Source organism: Hemiscyllium ocellatum, chromosome 23 (assembly GCF_020745735.1).
Source record: "Hemiscyllium ocellatum isolate sHemOce1 chromosome 23, sHemOce1.pat.X.cur, whole genome shotgun sequence".
Taxonomy (NCBI): domain Eukaryota; kingdom Metazoa; phylum Chordata; class Chondrichthyes; order Orectolobiformes; family Hemiscylliidae; genus Hemiscyllium; species Hemiscyllium ocellatum.
The window spans coordinates 50,452,478-50,471,847 of NC_083423.1; the positions used below are offsets into that span (position 1 = coordinate 50,452,478).

Consider the following 19,370-nt stretch of genomic DNA (forward strand, 5'->3'; position numbering starts at 1 on the left):
GCGTAGAAAATGGATAGAACATCAACACCAAAAGACACGATGGCTCAGTGGTTAGCACTGCTGCCTCACAGCATGCGGGTCCCAGGTTCAATTCCTGCCTCAAGCGACTGTCTGTGTGGAGTTTGCACGTTCTCCCCGTGTCTGTGTGGGTTTCCTCCGGGTGCTCCGGTTTCCTCCCACAGTCCAAAGATGTGCAGGTCAGGTGAATTGGCCATGCTAGATTGTCCATAGTGTTAGGTGCATGAGTCAGAGGGAAATGGGTGAGGGTGGATTACTCTTTGGAGAGTCGTGTGGACTTATTGGGCCGAAGAGCCTGTTTCCACACTGTAGGGAATCTAATCTAATCACAAAAGCTGCACTAGTGAAAAGGAATACACCAGAAGAAACAAGAATGAAGATTGAAATAGACTATGTCAGTTCGGAATAAATAGATCAGTTTGTTCATTTAGAACAAATGATAAGATGGTAGATGTGAAATCAGATCAGAAGAAGGATAGGGATCGTCTGAAGTACATTTTTGAAATTGAAAGATGTGTGAGCAGTATGAAATTTTAAGCTTGTAACCAAGACACAACTCATAAGGCAGTACCTCAGAAACAAGGACATAACTCCAGGGATTACTTCCTTACTCTTCTTCAAAACAATGACATGGACTGATACCTTAAAATCTCAGCTGAAAGAAGACACCAACAGCAGTGTAGCTCTCTTCAGAGCTGCATTGTATTATGCTTGACTTATATGCACAGGTTTTGGAGTGGGACTTGTCTTTGCTGTGGATTCAAGTGTGGTACCAACTTAAAATTTCAGACTGTTGTGCAATTAGAGCGTTTACAAAACTAAACAAAATCTCAGATGTATTTCTGTTTCTATTCACCTCTGGATACCCAGAATAATTCATTAGGTTTTCCTGAAGTCAAGTCACTGTTGTTCTTTGGTCATATATAACATCTGGTTTTAGCATGGCATAGACATGCACAGAAGATCAGTGACAAGTTGAATTGTTTTTATAGTATTGACATTGATATATGTATCAGCGTTCCCTAGCTTTTCTTTCAATAGAGCCATGGAACTTTTCTCTGTATCCACCTGAGCAATTAGCTAAATCCTTGATATTAATACATAACACTCTTGATAATGGAGCACTTCCTCAGTATTAGATTTTGAGCTCAGTTAGTTGCCATAGACGTTGAAGATGCAATCATCTGATACCCGGTTGAGAGGCGTGTAACTACTGTGATAATGGCCTTTGGAAATGTACCCTACGCTGCAGATGCCACTAGAATTGCATTGACAAGATGATGGTTCTTGCAACATGGTCAGAAGTTAGCTAAGAATGGCAATGCTATATCACTAATAAGCAATGAAAAGTTATGTGTTGCGTTTGCTTTAATTGACAAATTAAAAATTTGAGAAGTAAAGCTCCAGTACAGCTCTGCCATTGTTAGACCCTTCACATTGCATGCTCCTCACTTCCATTCTGAGACTTATCGAACGAGGTCAGGTTGTAATAGCCTATTGATTACTTCAGAAACATGAAAGCATTGATATTTGTGGCAGGTTTTGCCACCTGGGAAATTCCATTCATGATTAGAAATGTTCTGGATTGCTGTATTTCATTGAGATCTGACAGGATAGACATGAATAAAAGCAGATGAGGGCATTACCACCCAGTAAGATGATAACTGGCAGCAATTGGAGCAAAATGGTGTGGCCTACCATTTGAAGGCTGCATTAGAGTTCTCTCTGCATCGGAGGAATACTAATCCCCATTTTTCGAATAAGCAACAAAAAAAAAGAGAAGGGTAACTGCAGGTCTGCCAAATTAATGTTTCAAAATAGAAGTTTTATTTAAGGTAAAAGAAATATCAGTTCTTTTCAGACACCTCCTACCTCTCCGCCTCAGTAACCCCACCCTTGACTCTGGTCTGGAACTCCCACCCCCCAATATATCTTGAACTCCCTTTCCTTCTGTAAGATCCTCATGGAACTCCTGTCTTTAATCAAAATATTGGCCATCCCTTGCTCAGAGCTGCTTTTTTGGCCTTGTGTTTTTGGTTTTGTTTCGCTGTACACCTTCTGTTAGTGCCTTCAGTTCTTTTAAATAGACATGAAGAACTCCCGTAGGTCTGACAGCCTACAGGATTACCTGAAGTGTGTCACTGTTGAAGTGATGGGAAGATGCACAGCAAGATCCCTTTTAATGAGGTTGATTGTGGGTTGAATATTGGCTGGGAGACTGGCAACACTCTCGCTGCTTTCCTGTGAAGCAGCTCCATGCAATCATTTGTGTCCCCAGAGAGGCCTTCAAATTAGGATCTCTCCTGAACAATGGCAGCTCTGACTGTGCAGCAGTCTTGCCCTGAACTGTCAGATTAGATTTCTGTTCAAGTCTCCAGAGTATAATTTGATCCATAACCTCTTTCATCAGATCAGCAGTGAACTTACCCTTAATCAAAGGTACAGTCATCGTCTTGTGTGACTGTGATCAGGGTAAACTATTTTCCTTCAGCCTTCTCAACCTGTCCATAGCTTTCGATGCTTTTGGCCCTGCTGGCTTCCTCCAACATCACTCCCTGTCATCAACTAGATGGGATTGCACACATCCGGTTTTCTTCTTTCTATCCAATCATAGCTAGACTTTCACCAGTAGAGGTGACAGAACTTCTCCAGTGACAGAACTTCTCAGTATCCCTTGAAGATCTGTCTTTTATCTGCTCCTACATCGCATCTGCACACTGCTGCACAACAACGTCATTTGAAAACTCAACATCAGGCTCCATTTTATGCTAGTTGACCCTCCATGGTACCTCACCATCTCTCACTTTGAGTCCTCCACGTATGTACGGCAATTCTTTGAGGGTTGAAACAAAGTAAGGTTTTGTGCTGTGTTCCAAACCCTAGGGGGCTGGTTCACAACATACATTCATACACGCATGCATCCAAGAAAGGAACGAGAATTGTAAGAGAGTATGAGACCAAAAAAAATGTTTCCGCCAATTAATTATTTGGAAAAGTTAAGTCATTATATTCGAGTATCCCTGCCATACACTCTATCCCCCTGTCTGATTAAGGCTGAAAGATGAATTGAATTATTCTCCCTGTCTCCATTTTTAAAAATATTGAAAGGGAACAGAAAATAAGTGGTGGTGTGTTTTCCCAAACCATATGTATAAATTTGAAACTGACCCACAGGGAATTATTAAGGGCCAAAAATAATTAAGGTTCATCGCAGCATTTGGTGAATGTTTTTTTTTAAAAGCACTTTCAAATGCATCTAAGAAAGGAAGAAGAGGAAGTAAAGGAGAGAAGTTACAAATGACAAAAAAAAACTTTTCAGATTTAGTTCACAGGAAATAGAGTCTCCAGTAAGTCAACATCCAATTAAAGGTCTTTCAGATTATTGCACTTTTCAAATTCTAAATGGCCCTTTGGAAATAGGCCGTGGTATGTTTCCCCAAACTCTGTTTCTTAATTCCAATTTAAAATTGGCCCACAGCAATTATCTTACATATAATAGAGCGGACTGGTTGTTACTGCACTCAGAACCTGGGCGAATGGTTCGTGACGTGCATTCAAACACACATGCATCCAAGAAAGATATGAGAAAAAGGTGAACAGTTGCAAATTAACAAGTGACTTCAAATCAAAGATACCAGAATTAGATCATGTGAATTACAGCAGCCATTGGGTGTGGCACGGTGGCTCAGTGATTAGCTTTGCTGCCTCACGTTGCCAGGGACTCAGGTTTGATTCCATCCTTGGGCGACTGTCTGAGTGGAGTTTGTACGTTCTCCCAGTGTCTGTGTGAGTACTCTTCGGGTGCTCTGATTTCCTCCCACTGTCCAAAGATGTGTGGGTTAGGTGGATTGGCCATGCTAAATTGCCCATAGTGTCCAGGGATGTGCAGGCTAGATGGATTAACTATGGGGAATGCAGGGCTATAAGGAAAGGTAAGGGGAGAGTCTGGTGGAATGCTCTTCCGAGGGTCGCTGTGGATTTGATTGGCTGAATGACCTACTTCCATGCTGTAGGGATTCGATGATTAGTCAAGGTCCAGTTGAGGTTCTTTCAACTGGCTCTGCATAAATTTCCTTTTCACAAAATCTTTCATGCAGTTGATTTGTTGGGGAAGGTGTGCTAGTTGTAGGCTGGAACTTGGTTCATTTCATAGTCAAAACATAGGTTTCATTATTGCAGTCTGAAACTTAAGTGGGAGTGTAATCAGACAGGGGTAATATGCTCAGCCTGAAGCAGCTTGCTGTTCTGGCAATACAAGCAGACTGATGAGCAAAGGTCAAAGCTGTAAAACGATGGGGGATTCAAACAAGCCAACTTCAGATATGTGACTCGGCTTCAGGTTGAGAGGTTTCGCTAAGGAGGTGAGGATTTGATATCCCCTGAATGGAAACTATGGTGTTTTTGTAGCAGGTAAATATGGAGTCATCTTCACCAGTACAATCTCATTTTTTTGACAGGATTGACTGGGGTAGGCATCTCTTCTGTTAGTCTATTGTTTTGCTTGATTGGAATGTTCAAACAACAGAAGGAGTGTTACGTTCCAGGACATGATGATTTATCTCGATAATTGCTGGAAATTTAAGGAAACAATCACTACTAATTCTAAGTTCAACTGAACTTTTTAAAATGTCAAGTGTCCATTTTAAAAACAGAAATTAAAAGAGTTAATATGGTAGATGGAGACAGATTCTCTTTTTTGCCTTTTGGGCATTACACTGGTAAATGTCTAAACCAGAATCCATCAGCTCTGACCTGGAGATCCACTTCTGACTTCTCTGTTCTTCAACAAGACCATCTGTTTCCACCTCTGCAATGTTGATCAATTTGACCCTCTCCTTCTGCTCATCTGCTAGTGAAACCTTCATCCATGCCTTTGTTGCCTCTGGACTTGTCTGTTGCAGTCCTGTCTTGTTTAGTCTCTCATCTTCCGACCACCATGTACTGGAGCCCATGCAATGCCCAGTTGCCCACATCCCATGTACCATGTGCCCATCACCCTTATGTTTGCTGACCTGCATTGCCTCCTAGTATGGGAACAGCCCCGTTTTGAAATCCTCATCCTTGTTTCTAACTTCCTCATGGCCTCACATATCCATTTTTATGTAATTGCCTACAGTGTGGAAGTTTACAGGGTTCCTGAGCTCTTCCAATCCTAGCCTCTTCCACATCTCCACTTCTAACATCCCCATCACAAGTGACCACATCTTCAACTGCCAAGGCCCTGAACAAGTTCTGAAATTCCTTTCTTGAACCCCTTTCACCACTCTCCCTCTCTTTCCCCTGGACGTGCTCCTTAAAACGACCTCTCTGTGCAAGCATTTGCTCAAATGGTCTGATTGCGTGGCTCAGAGTTAGTTCTTTACGGCAGCATGGTGCTCAGTGGTTAGCACTGTTGCCTCACAGCTTCAGGGAGCTGGGTTCAATTCCACCCTAGAAGGACTGTCTGTGTAGAGTGTGTGCATCCTCCCTGTGTCTGTGTGGGTTTCCTCCAGGTTCTCTGGTTTCTCACACAATCCAAAGATGTATGGGTTAGGTAGATTAGCCATGCTACATTACCCATAGTGCCCAGGGATGTGGAGGCGAGGTGGACTAGCCATGGGAAATGCAAGGATAGGGTGGAGGGTTGGGTCTGGGTGGGATGTTCTGTGCAGGGTCAGTGTGGACTGGATGGGCTGAATGACCTGTTTCCACAGTGTAGGGATTCTGTTCCACTTTGAGTATTGTGAAGTGCTCTGGAATGTTTAACAACATTAACGCAGCTACATAAATATTGATTGATTATTATTGTTGACTCAGACAGGAAAGCTCTCAGCTAAGCCATTAGAGATGGTTTCTACAAAACCATTGACCTTGCTTTTGCTGTTGACATAATGGTGAAACGAATGGCATTTACCATATGGCTCAACTTAACAACAAGTTGCAACAGGCAGGAAGATGGCGAGCTCTAACTGTTCCTACATTAGAATCATAGAATCGCTGCAGTGTGGAAACAGGCCTTTCAGCCCAACAAGCCTACACCGCCCCTCCAAAGTGTTTTCCACCTAGACCCATTCCCATGCCCTATTACTCTACATTTCTCTGACTAATGCACCTAGCCTACTCATCCCTGAACACTATGGGCAATTTAGTATGGTCAATTCACCTAACCTTTGGAGCACCCGGAGAATGTGCAAACTCCATGCAGACAGTCATCTGAGGCTGGATTCGAACCTGGGTCCCTGATGCTGTGAGGCAGCAGTGCTAACCACTGAATCATCGTGGTGCCCCAATTAATCAATTTTCGTTCATTCAATAGATTAGATTCCCTACAGTGTGGAAACAGTTCTGAACACTATGGGCAATTTAGCATGGCCAATTCACCTACCCGCACATCTTTGGACTGTGGGAGGAAACCGGAGCACCCGGAGGAAACCCACAGAGACACGGGGAGAATGTGCAAACTCCACACAGACGGTCGTCCGAAGCTGGAATTGAACCCAGGTCCCTGGTGCTGTGAGGCAGCAGTGCTAACCACTGTGCTACCATGCCACCCAAAACTGAGTCTGTTGTCTGTTCACTATTGAAATGTATGGGAACGGGGTGAAGCTGTTGCATTTGCACAGTAGCTACAAATGAAACAGGATTGAAAGTTATACCTTTTCTATTGTATCCACACATGCTTACAACAAAATAATGACGGTTAATTATTTGAATGAATTTTACAGTGAAATACAATACGAGTATTTGAAAAACTTAATCTGGTACTATTTTGATGGTTTAAGAATAAGAGAAAATGAGAAAATTGAAAATTTAGAAAGAGAAAAATTATTTGCAGTCACCCTCTCCAGCATAGAAAATTAGCAATTCACAGTATGGAGTCTCATTCCTTCAGGCGTCACAATTCATAGATTGTAAGATATAAACTTCCAGATTTTATAACAAAATAGTTTTTATTTTCCCTTTTTTGTATCTCTTTCTTTTAATTCAGTCTTTATTTGCCCCCTGCCTTCTGTTGTCGAATTCTCTTACTTGATTGCACTGGGTCTGGAGCCCTGCAGAAAATAGTCAAACAACCCCTGTCTTGTTCTTAATCGACAGATCATAATCGCATACATGCCACCGATGTGTTACATGCAGTCTGGTACCTCACCACGCAGCCAGTCCCAGGCCTGCAGACTACGATGAATGATCATGGCTCAATGAGTGATTCAGGTACAAGGATTCAGAATTGAACACAGTTTCTTTTCTTTTCAAGAGGAAAAAGCATAATATTGCAACTTAAGAGCAACACCACTTTGTGTATATTTCCACCGATGTTTAACAATTGGGTTGTGAGGGGCAACATTTTAATACTTAAGGGCTTATGTTTCTCGGAGTGCTGCTTTAATTTGAAAAAGGTGCCTGGACACAGTAAAATAATGTTGATGATATTTTAATACAATAGCCGCTGGATTAAAAATGCTACAGCTGAAATGAAAACCTTAGGTGCATAATTCCTGATCATACCACAATATAATCCAGTTTGGTTCATTTATAAATATAATCATTAAAACTGGATAGCGCTGTACTATGCAAAAAAATTGAACTGAGCTAAAATGATACGTTGGAGAACAATTTAGAGTCATAGATTCATACAGCACAGAAACATTCACTTCGGCCAAACTCTTCCATGCTAACCAAGTTTCCTAAAGTGAGCTAGTTCCATTTGCCTGCATTTGGCCTGTATTCTTCTAAACCTTTCCTGTCCATGAACTAGTCCAAATATATTTTAATGTTGCAATTTTACTCACCTCTACCACTTCCTCTGCAACTCATTCCATATACACAACACCCTCTTTTGCCCTTCAGGTACCTTTTAAATCTTTACCTTCTTACCTTAAACCTTTGTTCCCTAGTTTTGGCAGCTGCCTAACCCAAGGAAAAGACCTTGTCAATTCACCTTACCTATGCCTCTCGTAATTATAGGAACACAAGAATGGGGATGGGCCATTCTGCAACATTTAATAATGTCATGGCTGATTAACCCCATCAGTGTTTTTTACCCACGTTTTCCCCATTATCCAGTACAGGATTGGTAATCAGTGAAAGGTGATTACTTCCCCTGTCACTTGGTAAATAACTGCAGAGGTTGGATGAGGCCATTACATAGCCATTGGCTGGCTGCTTTAAGGGCCTGAATAGTCCTAAGGGAGGGTGGTCTACCTAACGCCTTCCCCACCCACTGGAACATGGGGGAAGGGATGGACTCACCTGCTTCATTTTTCAGTCTTCCCCTGCCTTCAAATATGCTGGGTCAGGCATAAAATCCACCCTGTAGTGAAACCCCTTCAAAATCCATCAATGTTTTCAAATTCTCTATTGCTTTCCTTTCCATAAATCCAAGGGAGTTTCTTTCCTTCAATCTGACATATCTGCTGCTCTCCTCAGTATCTATATCCTCAAAGAATTATGAGTTTAGTCATTTTACTTGATTCAATTCTTTGAAAGGACTAAGTTGTCCAGGTTGTTGCTTGCAAAGGTTTTGTGAGTGATTCTAGGTTTTTGTCTTTGTATCATTGTCAGTGAGTCTACTCCGTATGTTCATGTGTTTTAATGTGATGAAGAACCTTCTGATGTCAATCCTGTGCACAAATTTGGCTTTAAGTCATTCGAACTGCAGTGCCCTTAAAGGTACTAACCTCTCAGGCTGGTATTCTAGTTTTAATATTCATAGCTAAAAATGCCTCTACCTCACTGAACTCATCTGCTCTCCCTACCAATCTCCTCATCTCATGAACTTCTAGAATGTATCATAAGGACAATTACATTTATGTGTTCAAATTTCACTATCGAATAGGTGACTTGGCAAAGTTCTCTTCGAACGATGACCACGTTTGCATCCCACTGTTCAACTACATGCTAATTGACGTCCATTCTGTGATACTTTGTGTTACTCATCATTAAGTTATCCTTTTCCCTGATCGTTTGTATTCTTACCTTTGTCTCAAAGTCTTTTGGCTTAGTGGGAGCATCGATTTCTTTGAACAAGAAGACACCCTGTTCCTGTCCCACCTATTCCTGAGGTGTTTCATAATACCTCTGAATAGATTACTTAAAGAAAGGTCTGTCCGTACTTATCTCTTCTTCTGATCATTGTCGCATATTGTCTTTCTCAGATTGTCCTAAATCAATCTGTATCTGACACTATTTTTGAATATGTATTGCTGTTTTCTGGTCCAAATATTTCTCTCCTATGACGATTTGCCTCGATGCCAGTGAAGTAACTGGTGTTCACCTTGCTGCCATAGAATGTTCTGTCAGATATGATATGGAATTGATGTTCGATCATGCCTGTCCTTGAGCCCTAGGTGTGATTGTATATCATATCCTTCACACTCAGCAGTCTGAAACATTCCAAGCCAGTTTATCTCTTTATAGGAGGAGTAATTTGTTTATGCGTCTAGTGGGTCTACATAGATTTACCTAGATTTTCCAGGCAGGGATCTGCACACACTGATCAGTCCACACTGCATGCTTCCACAATATCCTCTCTCACAGTATTTGCGAAAAGATCCTTAAAGAATTTGTCAAATTTAGCAGAAGCAAAAGTGAGGTGACAAAAAAAAAATCCTTTCACACAGCAAGTGGTTAGCATCTGGGATATACTGCCAGGAAGCTGTAGTGATTATAACAAGGTCAGCCAAATGGACCCCATAGAATATGAGTTCCCTAATTGGGGCTATTAACCTGGTCCAATCAGGGAGCCCTGGCTGACAGATATAAACAGGAGTGTCAGAGGGTCTGCTCACTCTGAAAGCTGGCTCTGAGAGAGCTGGAGCAATGTCAAGGACTCTCCGCACATAAATAAAGGATGACTTGGTGCCGGGATACTGGCCTCTGTGGAGTTATTTCAAAAGTGTGATGGAGGAAGGTTCAGTTGAAGCATTCAAGAGGAGGATTCGATGATGATTCAAATGGAAACAATGTGTAATGTTTCATTGAAAAGGCAGGAGACTGCCACCAAATCAAAAGGCTCAGAAAGCCTGTCCAGACACAGTGGCTAGAATGTATTTTTTATAGAAAGCATCCTGCCTGGATGCATCACAGCGTGGTTTGGTAACTGATCTTCCCAAGACCACAAGAAACTACAGAGAGTTGTAAACACAGCCGAGTCCATCACGCAAACCAGCCTCCCATCCACTGACTCCATCTATAATTCCCGCTGTCCTGGAAAGCAACCCACATAATCAAGGACCCCTCCCACCCCAGTTGCAATCTCTTCCATCAGGCAGAAGGTATTAGAGTTTTTATACATGTATGACTAGATTGGCTTAGTGGTTAGCACTGCTGCCTCACAATGCCAGGGACCAGGTTTGATTCCAGGTTCAGATGACTGTGTGGAGTTTGCATGTTCTCCCTGTGTCTGCATGGGTTCCCGCTGGGTGTTCCAGTTTTTTCCACAGTCCAAAGATGTGCAGGGTAGGTAGATTGGTCATGCTGAATTGCCCATAGTGTCTAGGAATGTGCGGGCTAGGTGGAGTAGCCATGGGAAATGTAGGGTACAGGAATAGGGTAAAGGGTTTGTGTTTGGTAGGATGCTATTCAGAAGGTCAGTGTAGTCTTGATGGGCTGAATGGCCTGCTTCCACAATGTAGGGATCCTATGATTCTAAGAACAGTTTCTTCCCCTCTGTTATTAGACTTCAGAATGGACCTCTCAAATATTAAATTTAATGTTGATCTCACACTCTGTGCACCTTCTTTGCAACTGTAACATTGTACTCTTTGCTCTGTTCTATGACCCGAATACACCTGAGGGTGGCCCGGTGACTCAGTGTTAGCACTGCTGCTTCACAGGACCAGAGACCCGAGTTCGATTCCACCTTCAAGTTAGTAAGTTTGCAGATGACACCAAAATTGGAGTTGTATTGGACAGCGAAGAAGGTTACCTCAGATTACAATGGGATCTTGATCAGATGGGCCAATGGACTGAGAAGTGTCAGATGGAGTTTAATTCAGATAAATGTAAGGTGCTGCACTTTGGGAAAGCAAATCTTAGCAGAACTTATACCATTATAAGGTCCTCGGGAGTGTTGCTGAACAGAGATCTTGGAGTGTAGGTTCATAGCTCCTTGAAAGTGGAGTCGCAGGTAGATAGGATAGTGAAGAAGGCGTTTGGTCTGCTTTCCTTTATTGGTCAGAATTTTGAGTGCAGGAGTTGGGAGGTCATGTTCTGGCTGTACGGGACATTGGTTGGGCCACTATTGGAATATTGCGTGCAATTCTGGTCTCCTTCCTATTGGAAAGATGTTGTGAAACTTAAAAGGGTTCAGAAAAGATTTAAAAGGATGTTGCCAGGGTTGGAGGATTTGAGCTGTAGGGAGAGATTGAATAGGCTGGGGCTGTTTGCCCTGGAGCATCGGAAGCTGAGGGGTGACCTTATGGAGGTTTATAAAAGATGAGGGACAGGGATAGGATAAATAAGACAAGGTCTTCTCCCTGGGATGGTAAAGTCTAGAACTAGAGGGCAAAGGTTTAGGGTGAGAGGGGAAAGATATAAAAGGGACCTAAGGGGCAACTTTTTCATGCAGAAGGTGGAGTATGTGTGGAATGAGCTGCCAGAGGAAGTGGTAGAGGCTGGTACAATTGCAACATTTAAGAGGCATCTGGATGGGTACATGAATAGGAAGGGTTTGGAAGGATATGGGCTGGGTGCTGGCAGGTGGCACTAGATTGGGTTGGAACTTCTGCTCGGCTTGGATGAGTTGGATGGAAGGGTCTGTTTCCATGCTGTACATCTCTATGACTCTATCTGCACACAGAACAAAACTTTTCACTGTATCTAGGTACATGTGACAATAATAAATCAAATCAAATCAAGGAATGGCTTCTATTTGCACTGTAACAGTTCTGTGCTTCAGTGATTGACAGGCCTTCTGATCTTTGGCCAAAGCTTTTCTAGATAAATTGTAACTTTTACCCATCTGTTATCCTCATCATACTGCAAAGGGAACTGAAATTCTCGGCTTAACATTTCTTTTTCAGTTCAAGAACTGAATTATCAGTCAAGATTTTGTTTCCTTCCATGTCTCCACTTTATTTAAATATTATAAACCAAAGCAAACCTTATCTCCACCAGAAACAAAAACAGAAATTGCAGGAGAATCTCAGCAGGTCTGGCAGCATCTGAAGAGAGAAAGCAGCATTCATGTTTTGAGTCCAGTTCTGCTGAGTTCAGTTTTTGTTTCTGATTTTAAGCATCCACAGTACTTTGATTTTTTTTCTTATCTCTGCCAGGTCCGAACATCAATCGATTTTTGGTTCTGATAGTAGCCCTCTTGAGTCCACATGCTTTATTTCTGACCCATGATGAATTTTTAATCTTTCTAGCTCTATCCACTTTTCTGTTTGCGTGGGTTTTTTTTCTCGAGTTTACTTCATTCAGACAAATCATCACTGCTGGTAGCTAGGTACGTTCTAAGGATTCTGCAACTCTTAATTTATGTATTGCTTTGAAATGTCTGGTCTTACCTATGATTGTTAGCATTAGTGTTAAAATTATTGCCCTACTTCGATCTTAGTTCAAACCATTATAATTCTGCTCTCGAATGTGAAAATGACTGTTATATTATTGCCTTGGCTATATGCAAAAATCATTGACATTTTCTGAGAGGGTAACACTTTAATCTTTGTCACTGGTTTCTTACATTTTCTTGAATGTTTCAGACTGTGTTTTAATGTTGTGGTTCTGTTCGCCGAGCTGGGAGTTTTTGTTGCAAACATTTCGTACCCTTTCTAGGTGACATCGTCAGTGCTTGGGAGCCTCCTATGAAGCGCTTTTGTCATGTTTCCTTTGGCATTTATAATGGCTTGTCTCTGCCGCTTCCGGTTGTCAGTTGCTGTCCGAAACGTCGACTAACATTTGGATATTGCTTTTCCATTTGGGAAAACTCCTTTGACACTGTGATCACACTTTTGGATGGGATCTGGGATATATAAGCACCTTCTTTTTCCCCTCCAGCTTTAATTTCTGATTTACTTCCAATACTTCTGCTATTTTAGCAAAGCTATTTTGACTACTAGTCCATTGCAATATCTTCCCTTAGAGTTTCCTACTTGCAATGCTTCTTTCTGACTTGCTCTGCTCTCTCCTTACTTTCCCCTTCAAATCAAGGTTCACCATCCAAGCAAACTCCTCCTTTGTCCCCAGAACAATGAAACACTTAAATTCCCCCTTCCCAACCATTTCCACCCTCACCCACCCAGTTCCTGATTGTTGAACTTCCTCATTTCTTTTATCGTAATCAAAATTGATCACTTGCCTTATCTTCCTTTCCTAAACGAAGGAAAATACGCTCTAGTCAATCAGCAGAAGAGGTTTGGATTTTCTTCAAGTCTTCTGGGATTGGATTCAAGGCAATGTCCAGTGAATAAGGGGTTATTTTGGGTTGTCCTCACTTAGAACAATTTCTCCTTTAACTCCTCTCACTTGTTTCAGCTCAGAGGGGTGTCCATGGGTACTCACACAGGCCCCAGTTACGCCTGTCTCTTTTTGGGATATGTGGGGCATTCCTTTTTCCAGTCTTATTCCAGCCCCACCCACAGCTCTTTCAACTGTACGTTGATGACATCATCCATGCTGTTTTCCTCTCTTGTCTGGAATTGGAAAGGTTAATCAATTTCACTTCCAACTTCCACCCTGTTCTCACCTTCACCTGGTCCATATGTGACTCCTTCCCTTCCTCGACATCTCTGTTTCCATTTCTGGGAATAGGCTGGTCACCAATATCCATTGCAAACTCACTGAAACTCACAGTTGCCGTGACTATATATCCTCACACCCTTCTTCCTGTAAAGACTCCATTTGATTCTCCTAATTCCTCCGTCTCCTTCGCATCTGTTCTGATGGTGCCAACTTTGAAAAGGGGGTCTCCCAAATGTCCATCTTCTTCCTTAACTAAGGATTCCCCACCACCTCAGCTGTGTCCAACCCATTTCCTCACCCCCTGTTTTCCCTCACACATTAGCCATAGGGTCTCCCTTGTCGTCACCTGCCACAGCATCCTCACCCAGGGGATCATTATCCACCATTCCCATCAGCTCCAGTGGGTTGTCATCACCAGACACATCGCCTACCCTTTCTATTCGGCCATCTGCAGAGACTGTTCCCTCTGGGGCACTTTGGGAGTGGAGAAGAAGTGAAGCGACATGTCCCACAGCCCAAGGGCACCTTCCCTCACAACTGCAGAAGTCGTAATACCTGCTTGTTTACTTCCTGCTGACTACCCAAGGTCCCAGACACACCTTCCAGGCGAAGCAGCAATTTACCTGCACTTCACTCAATCTAATCTGCTGCACTCGCTGCTCACAGATTAGGGAGACAACTTTGCGAAACATCTACCTTCCATCTGCAAAAAGACCCTGTGCTTCTGTGTGCCTGCCACTTCAACACCCCACCCTGTTCCCTGGCCACATTGCTGCCTCAAGCAGTGTTCCAGAGAAGCTCAGCACAAGCTGAAAGAACAGCACATCATTTTCCACTTAGGAATTGTATAGCCTTCTGGACTCAACATCAAGTTTAACAATTTTGGGGCCTGAGACACCTTCTCCCATGTTCTTATCCCAACCCCCACACACCAGGCCTTGTTTTCATTTGGGCTGCTACCACATATAACCCATTGTCAGCTACTAACCATCCCAATTCACTGACCTATTCATTCTCCCAGGCTGATCTTACCCATTCCTTTGGCCAACTGTTGGGGTCTTTTTTTTTTGAACTCCATCTCCACCTATCATTTACTCCTTGCCATCCCCTACCCCATCTCCAGCATATATACCAGCCTTTTCCTAGCAACAATCAGTTCCGAAGAAGGATCACTGGACCCGAAACATTAACTCTGCTTTCTGTACACCAACACTGCCAGATCTGCTGAGTTTTTCCAGCAATTTCTAATTTTGTTTTTGATTTCCAGCATCTGCAATTCTTTGGCTTTTCTGAAGAACCTACATTTCTTTTCCTCTTGGTCTTCCAGTGGGAAATCTGATCTTTGTTGATGCTTTCCTGAGTTGTACAGCTTAATAAGGAGTAGAGGGAAGTACTTTTGGAAAGGTGTAGAAAAATTTCCTTCAACCTCACCATGGCCTAACCCCCCTGATGTTGAATCTGTAGAGATGTTTATGAAGAAACACTCTGTATCAGACAATGCAGTTTGCATTCATGTTTAGCTGCTTTGGTTCACAGGGCCTTATTGTGCCAGACACTGGCTGCATTAGGTTTCGAAATCCTTCCAAACGTTTGATGGGATGAGTAACTGCTCACAAACTGCTGCCATCTGAAAACTGCAGCGGGTGTGGGACGTGTTTAAGCTGGTGTGGTGAGGAAAAGGCAACAACAAGAAATTGCAATTGCGTGGCTATCCTCCATACAGTTTTAAAATAAAATCCCAAAGCACTTCGCTGAAAGTCAATCAAGATTTGGCATCGAGTCGTTAAAAGAAAGACCATAAAACACAATGGAAAGCTGGGTGGGAGAGGGTGGCTTTAAGATGGAGAGAGAAGTTTAAAGACTGAATTTCAGAGCTTTCTGTAAATTGCTCGACTTCTGCAATCTAATTCTCTGCCAAATGTTTGTTTAGATTCAGACAGCGGGTTCACACATGGACACATGGGATATGCCGTATCAAAAACGTACAGTGTGACAGAGAACAGATATGGCTGCGTTATTGCCAATGTTCCTGCCTTGGAGTTAATGGCCCTCTATGTTGCTGCGGCCATGCATGATTATGACCACCCAGGAAGAACCAATGCCTTTCTGGTGGCAACCAGTGCACCACAGGTATGGCAAGATGCAAGAGATGTTTCCATTATGCTCTGACAGTTTCACGTTTTAAAACTCTACCGTTGATGTTTTTTTATTTTTTTTAAATAAATATTTCCATTGAAAAGCTTTTTAAAATCTTTTACAAAGCATTTATATGTGGGGAAAAAAAACACCAACAAAACAGAAAAGAAAACAGTACAAAGAACAAGGCCATAACATAGTACCATTGTTAGAAACAACCCACTATTCTACTAAAACAAACCTATCTGCTTAACTGAAACTTGCCAAACAAAGACTGTTTGAATTCGGAGATAAGCCTGGTAAATATCTGGCTTATTTAGCTAGGAGGAAAAAAGCCTCCCAATCTATTACTTCTGTTAGGGAGAAGGCTGAAATCATTACCTGTGATTCGAAAAAGATCAATGCTAGGTTTAGGGAATATTTTGAGGAGCTTTATCGGTCGGAGGGAAGCGAACACGGTACAATGGGAATGCAGTCATTCTTTGAAAATCTGGACCTCCCCAATGTGAGCAAGGAGCAGGCTTCTGTTTTGAATGTGCCTCTAACAGTACAGGAAGTGCAGGAGGCAATAAGATATCTCCAAGGTGGCAAAGCACCGGGGCCAGATGGACTCCCAACTAAATTTTGTAAGAATTCATAAACATATTAGTGGAACCACTTCTGGGGATGTACAAATACTCTTATACACAGGGTTGTCTGCTGCCTACTCTTAGGGAAGCTATGTCTCCCTTATTTTAAAGAAAGGGAAGGACCCTGATGTTTTGATTTATTGTTTGACGTCAGATGTGCAGCAGGATTCTTAGTGATGCAATAGGTAAAAACTACGAATACAGCTGCAAAAGGCAAAGAGTGGTCATTATCACAACTATGCAAAGCACACGACTATTCCATAGAACACAATTGAAAACACTCCACAAAGGCTAGTTTCCTGTCACCAAGTCACTCTTTACCTACAGGTGCGCTGTACATGATGCTGACCCAGCTAGCTCAGAGCTGTCTCCCAGGGTGAGCAGAGCTTCCTGACCCTCCTGTCAGCCAGGGCTCCCTGATTGGACCAGGTTAACAACCCCAATCAGGGAACTCATGTTCTATGAGCTCCTCCCCTCCCCTCGGCTGACTTCATTCCACTCACTACAACAAACACAAATTTTTATTTCACATTATAGACCTGGATGGTCTACTGGATTAGAAACTGGCTTTTTCCCTTTGGATCTTGGCTTCAATTTGAGTCCAAATTCACTGGACAAAGTCTTCTTTGTATATTTACTGGTAGGATTCACTTTCAGTCTAATCCTGTCCCTAATTTAGTAGCTAGGAGAAAGTGAGGACTGCAGATGCTGGAGAATCAGTGATGAAGGGTGTATACCGGGAATAGCGATTGTCCTGCTCCTCAGATGCTGCCTGGCCTGCTGTGCTTCTTCCAGTGCCACATTTTTCATCCCTAATTTAGTATTAATTAGCAGGGTCACTCTGACAGGATTTTCATTTGCAATTATTAATGCAGTGCAATTACACTACATATTTTTTTCTAAATAGATTTGTTTAATTGTTTTTATCCATTATTTTTTCATTCAGAGGCAACAGGCTTGACATTTCTAGCCTTGACCATGTCCCATGCGGTCATCAGATTAACTCCCTCCCCATTAATGCACGCTTGTCTTGTCATTCTATGTGCAAAGTGCCAGCTGTGGATCAGTGTTGACTTTCTAGTCCCTGAGTCTGAGGCCTATGGGCACTCCAGAGATTGAGGATGATTCAGGTTGGCTCCCGTGCCGTACGAAGGAAGTGCTAACCTGTTAGAGGTGCTGTCTTTTGGGTGAGATGTTGAATAAAGGGTCTGCCCACACTCTCAGTTGGCCATAAATGATTTAGTGGCATCATTTTGAAAAGTATCTCCAGACCAAGAGCAGTGAAATAAGTCAGCTGGCCATTTTATTGTTTTCAGGATGTTCATAGAATCCCTACAGTGTGGAAACAGGCCATTCGGCCCAACAAGTCCAAACTGACCCTCTGAAGAGTAACCAACACAGACCCATTCCCCTACCTTATTACTCTATATTTACCCCTGACTAATTCACCTAACCTACACATCACTGAATGCTATGGCAATTTAGCATAGGCAATCCAGCTGACCTGCACATCTTTGGGCTGTGGGAGGAAACTGAAGCGCTTGCGGGGAACCCACGCAGACACAGAGAGAATGTGCAAACTCCACACAGACAGTCTCCCGAGGCTGGAATCAAACCCGAGTCCCTGGCACTGCAAGGCAGCAGTGCTAACCAATGAACCACTGGACCTGCAATCCATAAGTTGAAGCTGTTTTTCTAGTGACTCGAGTTCAACTCCCACCACAGCATCAGGAGTCTAACTTTAATCAAGAAAAGTACAGCCAGGAGTAGTCAGGTAGTGTAGACTCATTCTTGTTTATATCACTACATTCTTAACTCAACTGAGACCTAATACTAAACTTCTTAAGTTTCTGAAATATTTTAAATGTTGAGAAAAAAAATTCTGAGGCAAGGATCTTTCAAAGATCAACACTTCCAAGCTGGTGACTGAGAAGGACAATCTCCCCCCTACCCCACTCCACCAAGCCACAACCCATCCTGACTTGGAAATATAGCACAGTCACATCCTGAACTCCCTCCCTAAAACACTGTGGGTGACCCTCCACTCAAGGATTGCAATAGTTCAATATTTACCCCTGACTAATGCACCTAACACTGTGGGCAACTTAGCATAGCCAATTCACTTGACCTGCACATCTTTGGATTTTGGAAGGAAACCAAAGCACCCAGAGGAAACCCACACAGACACAGGGAGAACATGCAAACTCCACACAGACAGTCGCCGGAGGCTGGAATCGAGTCCAGGTCCCTGTTGCTGTGAGGCAGCAATGCTAACCACTGAGCCACCGTGCCACACAGCTCAAGAATTAATTTTTAAAAACACTTTGCTGGTAGTGCTTAGTTTGTTGATTCCATTCCTGTGTAATATCCCAACATTTAACTTTAACCTGTAATTTACACACCTACTGAGTAGCTAACTCCAGTTGTGTTTCATTGCAGGCTGTTCTATATAATGACCGCTCAGTATTGGAGAACCACCACGCTGCTTCAGCATGGAACCTTTTCATGTCACAACAGGATTACAACTTCTTGGTCAACTTGGACCACGTTGAATTCAAGAGATTCCGATTTCTTGTGATTGAAGCCATACTAGCCACAGATCTTAAGAAACATTTTGACTTCCTCGCTGAGTTCAATGCCAAGGTAATCTGGTTAATCTGAATTCATTGGTCATGGATTTTGCTTGAATGATATTAGCAACTTCAAATGAGGATCACATTCATTGAAAGTTTGATCAGTGACAAATCAATGATCACAATAGAGTCATACATTCATACAGCACAGAAACAGACCCTTTGGTTCAACTTGTCCATGCCGACCAAGTCTGCCAAACTAAACCAGTCCACTTGCCTGCATTTGTCCCTTATCCCTCTAAACCTTTCCTATTCACTTACCTATCCAAATGGCTTTTAAATGTTGTAACAG

General features: G+C 42.6%; 1 protein-coding gene across 3 annotated transcripts in view; it reads left to right on the forward strand.

The window, feature by feature from the left end:
- pde3a (phosphodiesterase 3A, cGMP-inhibited) overlaps positions 1-19,370 on the forward strand; it is a 481,350-nt gene that overhangs the window by 434,525 nt on the left and 27,455 nt on the right. For all 3 annotated transcript variants that reach the window (XM_060842973.1, XM_060842975.1, XM_060842976.1), the window contains 3 exons: positions 7,096-7,209; positions 15,611-15,810; positions 18,885-19,088. In XM_060842973.1, coding sequence (XP_060698956.1) covers positions 7,096-7,209; positions 15,611-15,810; positions 18,885-19,088 — 518 coding nt within the window. The remainder of the gene's footprint in view (positions 1-7,095; positions 7,210-15,610; positions 15,811-18,884; positions 19,089-19,370) is intronic.